Here is a 16,911-nt window from a genome sequence, read left to right as displayed (position 1 = left end):
GCGTTGCCCTATCCCATTGACCTCTATGCACAAAACAGGCAGCCTTTGCTTTCTTTTTCCACCTAATTAAAATTAGCGGCAGACAACTTTGTGCGTGTGAGACTGGACATTTTGAGTCTTTTCAACTTTTCGTTTATCTTTTTGTTATGTAATGATTAATGTAATCTCTAACGTGCAAAGCCGATTCTGTTTTGAAATTTCGCAGGCACTCAATTCTTCATTACGGCGAAGCACATGAAGGAAATCTCGCTGCAGCTTCTTTACAGTCATTTCATAACTTCAAGTAAGCATATGACATAGCAGCAATTATTCCTTAATTAAGGTTTAACTCTAAGTAAGTATGTACGAGGTTGAATTAGTTTCTTAATTATAACTTATGGTTCATCACAGTCTTGTCATGAGCTCATTATCCGGAAGAAATGAATCGAAATTTGATGGAAAGCGGACGAAGATGGAACATGAGAAATCTCTTATCCAGGCTCCTTTTCTCTCCTTCCTCCTCAGCCGACTAAGGTAACTTGCTCATCTCTCTTTCCTATCAGATTATGCTCATAATTATTTGGAATCCTAACCATTGATGTCCTTAACTTTGCTTTAACATGAAATGAATATGGATTTTGCATTAATTACATGGATATATGCATGGATTCTTGTAGATGTCGACTCCGGACATGGTGGAGCTAGCTACCGTATATGTAAAACATTTGCAAAGACAGCTGGAGGAACTCAAGCAGAGGAAGATGCAACTAGAAGGGGAGAGTGAAGCACTTAGTAAATTGACAAGCGAAACGATATCCCCAGTTCTAAATATAGTAGATTCTAATTCGAATATGAGGTTGGACATGAAGTTTGCACTATCTGACATTATCAGTCTCATTGAGGAAGAAGGAGCTACTGTTATAGCTGTTACATATAATAATGCAGGGACTATGAACATCCTTTCAATTCATTGTAAGGTAAATAATTTTTTTAGGGATTTGGGGTTCTTGAACGGAAGGTTTCTGCATACAGTTCTTCCCCTCCCCCCCCATCTATATCACATCCGATCCATGAATGTTACCCCATGGATAGTGATAAAATGAACTTTTGAATGCTATATCGACTTCATTGCTCAGCTACATAGTTTAACCCTATGCAAGTAGAGTGGTACAAGGTAAATTAGGGTTTCTTTAATTACAAAAGCAACTTTAATTTATGCTTCTTTAGTTATATTTTGGCTTAGAGAAAAACAAAAAAAGCCGCAGCACCTGAATGTATAGCACATATTGGCCCTTTTTAGCCACAGGTAGGATGAAAAAAAATTGGAGTTTGTTGGACTATGTTTCCTGCAATTATTTAATAAACCCAACCTAGTTAGCTAAAAATGAGAATGTTCTCAAACAACGTAATAGATTATATAACATACGTAACACACGTGTTTGGTTTTTTCAAGCAAAATTCCCTGTTTTCCAAATTTAAACGGAATATTTTTTTTCCCCTTTAAATTTCCGCTATTAATTTACATACAAAAAAAAGAGGTAAAATTAACAAGAGATTATTTATATGTTGGTTTATGTCTTCCATGCTTTTCTCAAGTTGAGATGTCAAGTAATGTCACATCAAGTCTGTAGTTAAGTAACATATAACGGTATATTTGAATCCATATTTATGCAATCATTGTTAGTAGATATCAATGCAATTTACTTTTCAAATAAATAAAAATGCAATGCAGAGGAATTGGAGGATATGTAATTGAAAATGGTACACACATGAGTTTTGAAGGATACATATAAAACATGGGTTTGTTTCATAAATGATATTATTAAATTATTAAAAAAAATTTATATTTAGGAGTTTATTTTAAAATTAAAGTTAAGTAAAACACAAAATATTTATTATATTGTAATAATCTTTTCAAAAAAAATTACAATAATCTTGAGTTGATAATAAAAAGTATGAAATATGCATTAACAAAATTAATAATAATGATAATAATATTTTATATAAAAAAATCAACAAGAACAAGTCTAGAATAAGTGTATACTATTGTGACACTTAATGCTTTTTTTTCTTGTGGGTTCTACTTGAAAAAGTGTTTTACCATGTTTACAACAATTCGAAGAATTGACGTCAACGAAGTCAAAGGTTACTTCAAAAACCTAGATAATTTAAAATCCAAAAATTATTTCATGTTTAATTAATTCAAAGTTTGAATTTATTTTTATATTTAGAGGAATATTTTGAAAGCTATGTTGCGTGTCACACAAGTCTTTGACTTTCAACAATATTTGGTTTTCATATTTCAAAGAAATTAAAATTTATTTTAATTCAATTTTTAGTTGAATAAAAGGTATATTAAAGGCTTATTTGTGACAACATGAAGATCAGATCATTAATTTTTTTAAGCAAAAAATCATTAAATTGGAAATAGTCGAATTACAACTTACTGTCTCTGTAGAAATGGGACGGAATAATAAGAGACAAAAAGAATAATTTCTTTTAGTAAAAATGAAAATTTTAATCAAAATTATGGTTTAGAATTTGATTTTGACTAAACTTTTCGTAATATAATTGCATTCCTTCTATAAATACTTACTTCGTGTATTGCATGGGATAAAAATTCGAGCAGTCAATTAATGAACAGGAACATTGAAAACAAAGTGATGATGATGTGATTTCCTAGAAAAACATAGGTCTTTAAGAGGATGAAAGTATTCATTACATAATATTTTAATTCCAATTAATATGTTATTTGTCACTATATATACAGTATTCCAGTCTTTTCCTTCTGGCGATTCCCCCAAAAGGGTAACAAAAACAGTGTTGGAGTGCTAAAAGTTTCCCTATATGAACACAACTCATTCGCTGCATTTGGACGTAATTTATTCTTTGAGTTGAATCAGAGATTTAGAAGAAAATATAAGTCTTTGCACAGCAAACCTCTTAGCTCGTAATCAAGAATGCAGCGATATTTGATCGAAAGGGAACGAAGGTCGAACATGAATAATCTCTACTCGAAGCTCTTTTCGCTCCTTCCTCCTCAACCCACAAAGGTTGTTTATGCACTCCAACATCTTTCTGTTTTACCTTTTTGTTTTCTCTTTGTCTCTTGATTTTAACTTATCGTACATCTCAGAATTTAATTTTTTTTTTTGCTTGATTTTGCTTCAATTTGGAATACATGGATTGTCTTGTAGATGTCAATAAGTAGCAACTTGGAGCTGGCCACCGTACATATAAAAGAATTGCAAAGACAAGTAGAGGAACTCAAGGAAAGGAAGATGCAACTAGAAGTGGCGAGTGAAGCAAGGAATAGAGTAAAGAGTGAAACGATAACCCCAGTTCTAAATATAATAGAATCCGATTCTATTATGGAAGTAAACTTGGTTATAGGGTCGGATATGAAATTTATATTGGGTGAAATTATCAGCATCATTGAGCAGGAAGGAGCTGAAGTTATAGGTGCTACATATAATCATGCAGGGAAAGTGAATAGGAACATACTTTCAATTCATTGTGAGGTAAAATTTATTATATATTTGAGAAATTATTGATATCATTTACTTATATACTTAATTTTTAACCAAATATGATTTTCCTTTTCATTGATCTTTTATACAGGTTGCCTGTTCTAAAATTGGCTTTAAGAGTTCTAAAGTGCTAGAAAGATTGAAGACTCTATTTGGAGAGTGCATGTAATCCCTTGGACATTCTCTGCTAAGAAAACAAATTAAAATCTCTTGTTTTATATGTACCAATGTGGTTTACTTATAGGTTCAACTGTTGCATCTGGTTTTATATGTACCAAAGGGATCCCCTCCAAACTTTTGGATCCAATTCCTAGTGTGTGTGTGGGGGGTTACTTTTTAGTCTTATGGGTTTGCTGGGTATGAAACTATTTTTATCTGGAAAAATTAAGATGGAAAGAAAATATTTCTGATTAAGATGATATCTCATTTTTGTACGGAGTAAGGTGAGTGAAGGTAATGGTTGTATTGACGATGTTGGATGTGATAGTTTTTATCAATTCGAAACTTTAATTCTTAATACAATAACAACAATATTTTTTTTTTGGAAGAGCAATTTTATTAGCATTTAGTCACGATACCATCCGAAGTTTTCTAAAGACTTCTAATGGCTTAAAGCAACTGGTCTGCGCATTGGCGAATATATATGTACAATTTCAATAGGAAACCTACAACACTCAAAAAGTCTTATGCAGCTTCCTTCCCTATATTGAGCTGAGTATAAGAACAGAAACAAGCTCTCTACCCTTTTTTCTTAAAGTCCTGTTCTGTACAAAAACATTAGCTCAGGATGCTCATCAAGCATAGCTTACAAACCCACAATCCCAGGCTCTGCGTGACTGTCTTTGAACAAAAAAACATAAGCAGCAAGGTTTTCAGCCATAGTTGACTACTTACAATGACAAAATTCAAGACCTAATCCTAAGGGACGAAATGTTAGCATCAAAACACCTACAAAGATGGATAGATGGTTCATGGCAGGACAGACCCCTGCCGTGACTACCTTGCTTATAAGAAAGCATATAAAAAATCCATTTGGTTGCCAATGAGATCAAGCATTAACCCCAAGGAACAGGGACCTGCTCCCATGCAAAACAAAAGACCGGGAGACTATTTAATGACCATCTCCTTGCAACCAAATTTCCGCTTTTCTTACAATTCACCCACTATGGTATGGACCAATACGAACCCCCATGGTAGAGAAAACACCTGCTTAAACCAACGCAACAATGTGTTGAAGAGTGAGACTTGACTCGAAGAACCAGATTCAGTATTTTTTATTGAAAAGCATTTTGTATTAAAAAAGAGGGACCTGTACAAACAGTTTGAAGCATTGACAAAAGAGCTTCAAACCAAGAACAAAAACAAGGGAGCCATCAGCTTCCTCCACCCCAGAATAACCTGTCCTAAAATATCAGCAACTCAAAAACTATACAGCAAATATGATAAAGAGACCCATATGTACACTGGGTTTGCTCAACTCCAATGGGAACTCTCAACAAAAAAAATCCTGGAACCAGTAAACAGATAATTGACTTTCTGCGAGTGACATGCCTCAGGAATCAGCATCACCAATGGAGGGGAAAGAAACAGCTTGAACGAAGTCCAGCAGTGCAACTCAATGAAGCAGAGGGGGACCTTAATGTTAGCAGACGACGGTTTGATGATCCTCTATCAGAATGTCACTAATTGTCCAAAACAAGTCATGAGGATGAGACGCACCTTCCTTAGCAAGAGAACCAACGTCTTCGTTAACGGATCTCAAAATGTGACGAATATTCCATAGGGGAATCTTACTAAGTAGATTATGAATTTGAATAATCAGTGATCTTAGTCTCCAAGGCACTTCGTTAGGTTTTTTAACCTATTGCACAACATTGCTGGCATCACATTCAATGATGAGAATGTGGGAGAGATTCCATCTTGATGCAGCAAAGATGAAGGCAGCTTCTCGCAGGGCAAGAAGTTCAGCTCTGCTAGAGTCCAGGATACCAATAGCTTTTTAAAAATGGTGGTTATGGAAGACGTGCATACTGCACCGGTTATTTTATTTTAGGTACTGCTTTGTTTTAAAGGTTTTTTTCTCTCATGTAAATGCATTTATAAATGGTATTATTGAATGAAAAGACTGTAAAAAGACTTTGAGTTCAATTATATTTTCTTTCTCGTTTTATCTTTCTCTGATTTTCTAATTTTATCCTTCAGCGCTTTAACAGATAATACTCTGTAAATATAACAAAATCTTTGAAATTTCCATCACAGTGAACAGCCCTCCATGAACATGAGATCCTCTACTTTCAGAAAATGGTTATATGCTTTGACACCGTATAAGAAGACCACACTCAAAAAGCCATTTCAACTCCCCAATCACAGTTCAAAGAATCACCGCACCACTTCCAACTCATGATAAAACCAGAAAATAAGCCCCAGGCGGCATCCCGCAAGCATCAGGAAAAGCAGCCCCATCTTTTTCAAACCTGTCCACCAGGCAGCTGCTGCCCAGTCCCAGTCATTCATCATTAGTCCGAGGACCACCACCCTGGTTGCCGGTACATACCACGAAACAGGCGAAAATATCCCACAATCATGCAGTACCATAGTCAGGATACCCTACACTTGAAAGCATATCTCATCAGCTTAAAACAAAGGCCCAAAGGAACACAGTTCAATAATAGTCAGCTGCGCAGCACATCCCCTACCAAAAGCAAGCTCGTATACAAAGAATTCCATGAGAACAACGCTAAAATCCACTTTCTAAACTTACCATTAGAAAGAAATTTGTATATGTAGTTTGTTTTTCGTTCTTCTTCTCTCTTTCTTTTTTGTTTTTGTTTTTTTCATCATTATGACTGTATCTAATATAATTATTCAATTTTTTAATTTAATTAAGAAATCTTATTTACACACTAATTATAATAATGTCTATCAACATATCGCAACTGACCTCTTTAAAAAAAAGAATTATCAATGAGGTTTTTTTTATTATAATTTTTACTAATTAATCATTTCATCGTATCATATTTCTCATGAATTTTATGATAATATAATTTTCATCATCACTTTCAACTCATGTAATATTAATTCATGATTTTTATTTTTGTTGTACTCTAAAAAGTATTTTTCCTTCAAAAACACTAATTTATAATATTAATATAAATAATATAATTAAATATTGGGGCACGGGATTCTGACGAGTTTATCCCAATGGGTGATGATGATGACGATGCAAGGACTGTTCGAGAAAACATGCAAATTCGCAGGTAGCAGATTACTGTTCCTTGTTGGACAAGACTCCATTTTCCCACGTAAGAAAGCAGACATTGAGATCCAAAGAAACAAATGGCTTCGACCTTATGTTGAGTTGCAACAGTTGTTTGAACGTAGTATTCCGTGTTTCAAGGATTGAACTGTTTTTCATGACATTAATTCCATAATCCTAAATTCTAATATGTTCTCATTCCTATTTACCTTCAACAAAAGCGGTTGCTTTGGGCCTCTTATCCCAATATTGACCTTTATGCAAGAAGGCAAACACACTATGCTTTCTTTTCCACCATTTTAAGATTATTGGCAGACATTTTAGTGCACGTGTCAAGCTGTGAGGATGAAGGTAAAGGGCCTCTCTCCCTACATTTGTCCATGAAGGAGAATCTTGAAAAGCTGTTTCAACAAACAGGAGTTCGACATTTTAGTTTCCATTCTCAAGTTCTAAAATGGTGGAAAGCTGATTACTTCTTTGAAATTTCGCAGGCACTTTAATTCCGCATTAGGCGCAGCAAATGAGGGGAAACGTACAGCAGCTTCTTAGCAATCACTTGATTATAACTTGAAGTAAAGCATATGACGAAGCAATTACTCCTTCATTAATGTTTAACTCTAAGTAAGCATGCGCGAGGTTGAATTAGTTTCTTAATTCATTGTACGTAGATAACTTATGTTTCATCACAGGATGGCTAGCTACTCATTCTTCTGTTGTTTTCCATAAGTAAACCAAAAACGTTTTACCTTTTGTTTTAAAAAAAAAAAAAATTGAAAACGCTCAGTCAAATAAACTAGAACACTTTTGGGTACTCTTTGTCTTCCAATCATGCTCACCAAAGTCTGAATCTTCAAATAAACTAGAACACTTAATTGCCATTCCTATGATGTCTAAGAGCATGCTTTGATCTGTTTTTTGCTTTTTGAGAATTATGGAATTTTTTTCCGCTCAGTCAAAGGGAGATTATATTAATAAAAAAAGATGAAACATGTTTAATGACTGTCCATGGATGCTGGAGTATATTTTTTAATACAAACAATGAAAACAGGAAAAAACTAAACAATGGAACAAAAGTATAGAATCTGGGGCCTAACGGGAAGCATCAAAGAGCATGCCATAGAAGCAATCGGATTGCCCGAGCTTACAAGATAAGCAAGGGTGCTGAAGAGCAAAGGAAAAGAACAAAGTAGGACAACCGGAGGCACAACCAATAACTCAGAGCATCAAAACAAGGAAATCAAGACCAAGACACAAGAGAACGACAAAGAAGCATAAACCAAGCATCAACCATAAATGCTAGGAAGAAACATAATTGCGCATCTGTACCAGAAACACAGAACTGTAGCAAGATTTGCAATATCATGAAATGAAGAGGAATGGCAAAGGATCAGAACAGAAATAAGGGGTCGTAAGAGAACAAAAGCTTACAACAAGGCCGCAAAATCAGAAATAAGCCAACACCGAATGCTTTCAACACCTTCATCAGAGCAATCCAAAACAACACACAATAAAACTCCAACGCCATCCTCAATGGACAACAACATGAAATCAAAGGGAGAGAGAAGTTGTTACCACAAGGCAAAAAACATGGAGATTTTGTTGACCCCATACTTGGACAAAGAATCTGTAAAGGAGTTACCTTTTCTAAACACGTGAGCAGATGAGATTCCACCAATCGAGAGTTTGAGACCATCAATCTCATTTAGGATGAGCCATAATTTCCAGGCCTTTGATTAACATTGTTTGCCCATGGAGAGTGCAATCTTGGAGTTGCATTCAGTGGTCACTTTAGATCTTGTGTAGGAGGAAGATGCTAGGAGGCGAAGTGATTGAAGTATTACCATAGTTTCTGCATAATTAGAGTTTTGACATCCAAGAGGACCAAAAAATATACCAAGGATAATACTATCTGAGTTTCTTAGTACCCCACCACAACCAGAAGGCCCTAGCTTGCCTTTAGCGAACCCATCATCGTTGAATTTAAATTGCCCTGACAAAAGGGGCCGCCATGAGATACCAAGACGAGATAGAAGAAGACTACGATCATATACTTTAAGGAACAGGGTTCCATCCACCAACCTATAACATCAATAGAATTTTCACCTTTGCTTGCTCATATCCATAACAAAGACCTCATTTTAATGAGGACAAGAACTTCACTTGGTTCCCATGATTTGTTTGAAAAAAACACCTCATTACATGCAAGCAAGTGACCAAAAAGTAGAACTACATACCATCATCCAACTTTTAAGCACCTCGCCAAAAGATGGACAATCGGCCCATGCTTGAATAAAAGAGGAAATCGAACAAGGCAAAAACCATAAAATATCCCACCATTGAAGAACAAGGCCCCAAACTCTCCAACTGAAGTTACATACCAACAAAATATGGGAACACGATTCCTCCACCAAGCCACACCAAAAGCATGCCATCTGATCAGCCAAGGAATGAACTCCATGGGAGGCAAGAAAACTCTTTGAAGGAATGGAATCGAGAATTGCCAATAAGAAACATTGAAACTTGGGAGGAATGGATAATTTCCATAAAGAGCGGAACCATACCTTTTGCTCATTTGGATAAGAATCAAGTAATAAGCAAAATTTTTTAACTGAGAAAATACCTTTGGGATCATGCTCCCATATGAGTTTATCCTCTATTCCTTCAACAAGGACGACATTAGACAACTTACTAAGGATCTCACTATAGAATTCACCCTTCTAGGAATAGAGATTACGCTTGAAAAGAAGTGTCCAATTACCATTATTCCATACATCAAGGACACCCAATTCCTTGTTTATGGCAAGTGAGAAAAGGTGAGGATATTTTTGAGAGAGCTACTCATTGTCAAGAATCCATTTGTCAAGCTAGAAAATTATGGAACTTATTGAGTAATTGGCAGGAGAATCACAATACTTTGGCCAAAGAGTGATCAACTAAAGCATCAGTTATGTTTAACCCAGTGTGAAAAGTACATCGCATAGACTCAAGTTGTATCCTGTGTCAACAATCAATCCTTAAACTCAAATATACAACGCAAATTTCTGACACAAAGAGGACCTTACAGCTCCACATGGCGCACAAACATAACGCAATAGAAACTAACAACTTTAAACAAGGTCAAACATGTACCATGTTTTCAGTTCTTGTGCAATCTTGTGGATTTCCTCCAATCAACCAGGAAGGGAGAAATCCTACCTTTAAGTTCTCACAGGAACTTAGCAACTTGAAGCAAAACCTTTTCCCTCGCTACCCCCATTAAATTCGAAAAAATTATGTAATGGGTATAAGACTTTACATTCGCTGGAAAATTGCATTGTGGGCACCAACAAATTCTTTCAGGAACCAGAAATCATCTCAAGGAATATGAGGGAAAAAGGCAGAACAGGATTCACTATCAGAAGAATCTCTGGATACCAATTCTTAATTTCTTTTCTGAACAAAAGCTCTTTTGAAGAAGGGAAGAAGAATAAGTGGGAGGGTCTCTCCTAATGGTTCTTTGAGATAGCCAAATGGACACCAAGTACGTGTGCTAAGGGAAGACGCTGCTAGTTGTCTCTATCGGGCATTCCAATCCATGCTTGGAACTCCACCACTTTCCGAAACATTAGCAGCCTATGGGGGACACTCATATGCATTAGTGAGGAATAACTGAGTGTGCAAACTTTTGGTCGGGCATCCATTCTCATTTCAACAAATGAAATAGTGAGAGTTGATGAAACCATGAATATGGGGGTTGTCAATCAAATTTTCCAAGTGTTCAAATTTTCTAATTCATTAGTCTAACAAAAAGCTCAATGATGGAAGAAATTTTCAGTGTTTAGACTTGTTCTGTTGATGTGGCTGAAGTCATTGCTGTTAGGCAAGCTTGTTGGCAAACTAGGGAGAGGCTGGAAGAAAGTGACGGTGTTTAGCTTTGTTCAATTGATGTAGCTGAAGCCATTGCTGTCAGGCAGGCTTGATAGCTAGCTGCTTATAAAAAAAAAAAAAGGCTTGATAGCTAGCAAGGAGGGATTGAAAGAACGTGATAATTCCATCCGAATCTTGACTTCGGATCATCTCAAGAAGTATCAATAATAATTTCTTTCTTGCATTGTGCCAAGAGAAGGAAATGAACCTGCAAATTAGGTAGCTGTATATTGACACCTGAAGAGGTCTGTGTCCCATAGCCGGTTTCTTTCTCCTCCCACTAGTGTGAAGACTTTTGTTGGATAGTGATTCTTCTACTTCTTCTGCACCTAAGAAGAGTACTAAAAAGGACATGAATAGACATTGCACATTTTGGGAAGCTCTAACCAGCATTCAGCAACATTTACTTTACTGATCTTATTGATATACATGGAAAGGATATACATACATACGTGTCTATGTATATGTACACATATGTACATCCATCAGGCTGGCTAGAAGGCATCGTTCTCCCTTACTCCAACCTCAAAATTCAGTTTTAAATCTAAACATATCATGGCAATTTGCAAATAGAAATATGGCCAAGAAAGTCAGCCAAGTACAAAAATGTGAAACTCAGATTTAGTCGAACTCCGGTTCTGAAAAATACATGTAGTTGAGCTATTTGTCACATGCATCTGGAATCATTTCCTCCAAACCAAAGATACCCCAGATGATTCGTGGAATACTTGACTCTGTATGTTGTAAATCTATTTTATTTTCTAAGTACACACTCGAGATTAAAAAAGAACTTACATATCAACTGGCTGAGAGACAGGAAACTCGAAACGACTGAGACTCCGGTTTCCCACTCTGGGCCGCCTTCTCACCAGAGTCATCTAACAGTGCTGATAATCTTGATGCCATGCTTTTCCTTGCTACAGGAGAAACACCATCCTTGACAATGATAGACTCCAGCACTGCATTTGCAAGTAGTTTATTCTCTATCACTGCTGTCCCAATTTGTGGCACAGAACTATATTTGGAAAAGCTGATCTGTTGTTTCAGACAATGGAATATGACAAAAGTTATGATCTATCTTATGGCAATTCACATATTTTCAATCAAAATTCAATCACCCTTTTTTAATTAGTCAAAACCAAATGAGTGTTTTAATATTTTGAAACGGTTTTGCATCTTACCGTTAATGAACCATGGGCTGATAGTGTGAAAAGAGTGGAGGAGCCAGGTGGGCAGTTTTCATCGTTGAAGACCTCAAGGAACTTTTCAATGGCTTTTGCTTCCGCATCAGTGTAAAGTTCAAGAGATTTCCATATGGCAACACAATTTTCTGCCACTTTTTCAGAGTATTGCTGACCCGTTAATGTCAGGATCTTTGTCAACCGTATGAACTTCTCAAAGGCACCTAGGAATGTTAACCAATATGTCAAGGTTTCTTTTTTGAAAGGTGATTTTATTAACCTCATCACCAACATGTCACTTCAAGTCTTGAGCTTAGCATGCAAAAGACTCTCATGGCATAAACGGTTAGTCAGGGTAGTTAAGCTGAAGCCTGTACATTTACAAAAGAATTTTGCTACTCACCCAAAAAAGTAGCTTCACTTGATCAAGGATCAACCAACCTAAACCAAACTCCAAGGCCAAAGCACTGGCGGCCCTTGACTACCTACACAAAATTATCTAATACATACATACTACAGGAGAAGCAGAATGCCAACATCAGTCGTGAAGCAAAAAAGAGCGCCCTAGAACTCTCGTAGACTCGAGGAACAGCCTCCGCCAATTAGCCAGCACGCCCTTCACACTTGGGCTACAAGCTGACAGGAAAGCAGCCCCTGCATCGAACACAACCAGCAAAGAAGACACAGGACGAGCACAAACCAGCAACATCGAACCATCATCCATGGCGAAGGAGAGTCGAAAAATTGCAGCCCGCCCTTGAGCAGAGGAAAGGCCAAGAGAAGTCTCCGAGGAGGAGGGAGGCCCCAAAAGCCATCTGCAGAAAACGCAAGCCACCTCACAAGAGAAAGCCAACACTCTCCACCATCCGAAGAGCTAAAGAGAAGAGCAGCTCCACAAATTGAGACACTCAAATCAAAAGAAGAAACCTCATGATAGGAGAGACACCTGGTCCAACCAAAATCAGAAATCTCGACCACCCACGGACAGCATGGGCGGCATGGAAACACCGTTAAATCAAACACATGAAAGGAGAGAGCAGAAAGGACAAATCTTTGACAGCCAAAGAGCAAAGGCAAGCCAAAGCAAATCAAACAGGGTCGAAAAACCTAGAGCAACAAGGAAAGGAAAACTAAAGAGAAAACAAACAAAACCTGAAACAGAGGGAAATCTCAGTCAACAACAGAAAGCATCCAGTGAATCCAGGAAGAATGGATTCACTCACAAGGGAACCATCAGCAGAAGAACAAAAGGAACCATCCAAGGGAGCAATGGTTAAAGATGAGAAGTGAGCCTTTGAATCAGAAAAGCCACTTGACATTTCATCTTTTTCATGTTTTTTTCTTTTCTTTTTCTTCTTCTTCTTTTTAATTTTATTTTTTTTGTAAATTTTTCCTTTTTTAGTGTTATGTCAAGTTTAACTTCATTATAAATAATAAATAATAGATTGTACCACCACATTAACTATTACAAAATTATTTAAATTCGACATAACCTGCATTTAATATATTTTAAAAAAATTCTTGAATCATTCAGAAAAATATAAATAAATTACTATTTTTCTATCATGTTCAATTAAATTCTTATAATTTAAATAAATTATTTTACAATCTTTAATTTTTTTATGCAAAAAATCATTAAATTAATTTAGTCAAAACAACTTATTCTTTATGTAGAAATTAGACGGAATAATAAAAGACAAACAAAAATTTTAGTCAAAATTATGACTTAAAATTTAATTTTGACTAACCTTCATAATATAATCGCTTTTTTTTTCATAAATTGTTATTTCGTGCATTGCATGGGAAGAAAATTAGAAAGTATAAAGTCCAGGGCAGTAGTCAATTAATTTACCGGAAAATTGAAAGGAAAGTGGTGATTGCCTTCCTAGAAAAATATACGTCTTTAAGATGATGAAAGTATTCATTACATCACAATTACTGAATTACATAAAATTTAATTCTAATTAATATATATATATATATATGTTATTTCAGCCTTTTCCTTTCTGGCGATTCCCCCAAAAGGCAAACAAAAACACTGTTGGAGTGCTAAAATTTTCCCCATATAAACCCTGAATCATTTGCTTCATTTGCATGTATTTTATGCTTTGAGTTGACTCAGAGACTTAGAACAAAATATAAGTCTTTGCATAGCAAACCTCTTAGCTCGTAATCAAGAATGCAGCGAAATTTGATTGAAAGGGAACGAAGGTCGAACTTGAAGAATCTATACTCGAAGCTCTTTTCTCTCCTTCCTCCTCAACCCGCAAAGGTTGTTTATGCACTTGATCATCTCTGTGTTTATCCTTTTGTTATCTCTTTCTCTCTCGATTTTAACTTATTCGTATATCTCAATTTTTTTTTTTTTTTGCTCGGTTTTGCTTTAATTTTAAATGCATGGATTGTCTCGTAGATGTCACTCCTCGACAAGTTGGAGCTGGCCACTGTACATATAAAACAGCTGCAAAGACAAGTAGAGGAACTCAAGCAAAGGAAGATGCAACTAGATGATCAGGAGAGTGAAGCATGGAATAGAGTAAAGAGCGGAAGGATAACCCCAGTTCTAAACATAATAGATTCAGATTCTATTATGGAAGTAAATTTGGTTACAGGGTCGGATATGAAATTTACATTGGGTGAAATTATCAACATCATTGAGGAAGAAGGAGCTGAAGTTATAGGTGCTACATATAATCATGCAAGGAAAGTGAATAGGAACATTCTTTCGGTTCATTGTGAGGTAAAATTTATTATATATATCTGAGAAATCATTGATGCGATTTACCTATTTACTTAGTTTTAAACAAATATGATTTTACTTTTCATTGATCTTGTGCAGGAAATTGGCTTTAAGGGTTCAAAAGGGCTAGAAAGATTGAAGAGTCTGATTGGAGATTGCATGTAATCCGTTGGACATTTTCTGCTAAGAAAATAAAATCTCGAGTTTTATATGTACCAATGTGGTTTACTTAGGTTCAATTGTTGCACCTGGTTATATGTAGCAAGGGGAAAACCCTCCAGACTATTGGATCCAATTCCCAGTATGTGGTGTTTCATTTTAGTTTTATGGTTTGCTAGAAATGAGAGTATTTTTATATGGAATAATTAGGACGGAGAGAAAATTCTCTTTCTGATTAAGACGAGATCTCGTCTTTGTATCAGTGTAAGGTGAGTGAAGGTAATGGTGTTATTTGTAATGTCAGGTGTGATAGTTTTTACGAATCCAAAACTTTAATTAATTTTTAACACAATAACAATAATTATGTTTTTCTTTTTTTTTTTTGTCTTTTGAGAAGTATCACTAAGTCACTATGCCATCCAAAGTTTGCTAAAGGCTGTTAATGGCTTAAAGCAACTGGTCTGTGCATTGGCGAATATATATGTGCAATTTTAGCAGGAAACCTACAGTGAGAAAGGTCTTATGCAGCTTCCTTCCCTATATTGAGCTGAATATAAGATCAAGAACAAGCTCTCTACCCTATTTTCCTAAACTGGTCTGCGTGACTGTCTTCCAACACACAAACATGAGCAGCCACGTTTTCAGCCACAGTTGAGGACTTACAATAACAAAATCCAAGCCAATCAAGACATAATCCTAGGGGCCAAATATTCGCATCAAACCACCTACGGAAAAATGGATAGAAGGGTCAGATACCTCTCTGCACCGCCTGCCACCCTCCGATTAGCCTCTATCGGTTCCACTTTTCCTTTACTACTAGCATGACTTGCTGTACTGAACCAAGAAACTTCAGCAATGAGTTTTTATTTGATATAAAATTCAAGGATTTATATACCACAGGAAAATTATAGATTAAGATAAAGTACTTTAAAAAGCAATTCAAGTGTCCCGCCCTTTGAAGGGATTTAAAGGGATTCTGATGAGTTGGTCCCAATGGGTGATGATGAATTGATGATGATGATGATGCAAGGATTGTTGAGAAAACGTGCAAATCTGCAAGAAGCAGATTACTGTTCCTTGGTGGAGAAAAACTCCATTGTCCCACGTCAAGACCAAGAAACAAATGGCTTCCACTTTCGGTTGAATTGCAACAGTTGTTTTTAAGTAGTTTTCCGTGTTTCAAGGATTGAACTGTCTGTCAATGGTGAGACCAATAAAACCCAGGTCGGTACGATACAAGGACCCGACCCCCCTGAAAGAAACAAAAAGTTGACAATGATATTTATAATAAATGATTCCACGGCATCTTTAAACGATAAAAACTTGCCACTGAAGAATTGCTTTTAAAGAAAAATGGGTTTTATTTTACAAGTGTCCTAACATATAATTTAAGTAAATGTTAAATAATTCCTAATGTTTAGAATAAAGATATTGCATTTTATCTTTTTTTATTTTGTGTGTGCATCTTTATTTAATCCAAAAAACCTCTCAATTTCATTTTTGTTTTGAAAGCCTTTTTTTTTTAAAAGCTTGTAAGAAATTATTAAGAAAAATCTCAGCTATTGTGCCATTTGAAGTCTCCCGCAGAAGTGGCAAGAGACTTCTGAAGGCAATAAACCCAGCTAAAAGAGTAGTTTGCTGTACAATTGAGTATATGTATTAATGTAATGGTTTCAGTATGGGCAGAAAACTCAAGCTTAATAACCCAAGTACCCCCACCCTCCATGAATGGGTTGCCAATCAAAAAAACAAAAAAAAGAAGGAAAAGTTTGACTTAAACGGTTGTTATCTTCATTTAAGGAAGATTGGATTCCTATTTGTGCTTCCACATATCGTATAGGCTATGCAAATACATTAAATGTGAAAATGCTTTTATAAACATGACTTTAATTCCCTAATCCTAATAAATACTCATAGCTATTTAGCTTCAACAAACGCGGCTGCTTTGGCCCTCTTGTCCCCACATTGACCTTTATGCAGGAAAACAAACACCCTATGCTTTCTTTTCCCCCATTTTAAAATTATTGGCAGACATTTTAGTGCTTGTGTCAAGCTGTCAGGATGAAGATAAAGGGCCTCTGTCCATACATTTGTCCATGAAGGAGAATCTTGAAAGGCTGTTTCCACAAACAAGAGTTCAACATTTCCATTCTCAAGTTC

At 35.9% G+C, this 16,911-nt stretch overlaps 2 protein-coding genes and 1 pseudogene across 2 annotated transcripts; 2 read left to right on the top strand and 1 right to left on the bottom strand.

Annotated features, from left to right (window-relative positions):
• Positions 1–419: 419 nt before the first annotated feature.
• Positions 420–3,678, top strand: LOC148760282 (transcription factor bHLH167-like; annotated as a pseudogene).
• Positions 3,679–11,041: 7,363 nt separating this feature from the next.
• LOC18586274 (chalcone--flavanone isomerase-like) lies at positions 11,042–13,170 on the bottom strand. Its single transcript, XM_088810678.1, has 2 exons — positions 11,853–13,170; positions 11,042–11,706 (listed from the first exon to the last, which is right to left on the bottom strand). The coding sequence occupies exons 1-2, from the start codon at positions 12,144–12,146 to the stop codon at positions 11,470–11,472; spliced, it is 531 nt and encodes a 176-aa protein (XP_088666804.1). The 5' UTR covers positions 12,147–13,170; the 3' UTR covers positions 11,042–11,469.
• An 842-nt stretch (positions 13,171–14,012) lies between these two features.
• On the top strand, positions 14,013–14,809 carry LOC18586273 (transcription factor bHLH167-like). Its single transcript, XM_088810677.1, has 3 exons — positions 14,013–14,127; positions 14,266–14,592; positions 14,692–14,809. Exons 1-3 carry the CDS (start codon positions 14,032–14,034, stop codon positions 14,755–14,757), a joined length of 489 nt encoding a protein of 162 aa, XP_088666803.1. The 5' UTR covers positions 14,013–14,031; the 3' UTR covers positions 14,758–14,809.
• Positions 14,810–16,911: the final 2,102 nt, after the last annotated feature.

The sequence above is a fragment of the Theobroma cacao genome, chromosome 10 (assembly GCF_053813885.1).
Source record: "Theobroma cacao isolate CCN51 chromosome 10, ASM5381388v1, whole genome shotgun sequence".
Classification (NCBI taxonomy): domain Eukaryota; kingdom Viridiplantae; phylum Streptophyta; class Magnoliopsida; order Malvales; family Malvaceae; genus Theobroma; species Theobroma cacao.
This window is presented reverse-complemented; position numbering and strand designations above follow the sequence as displayed.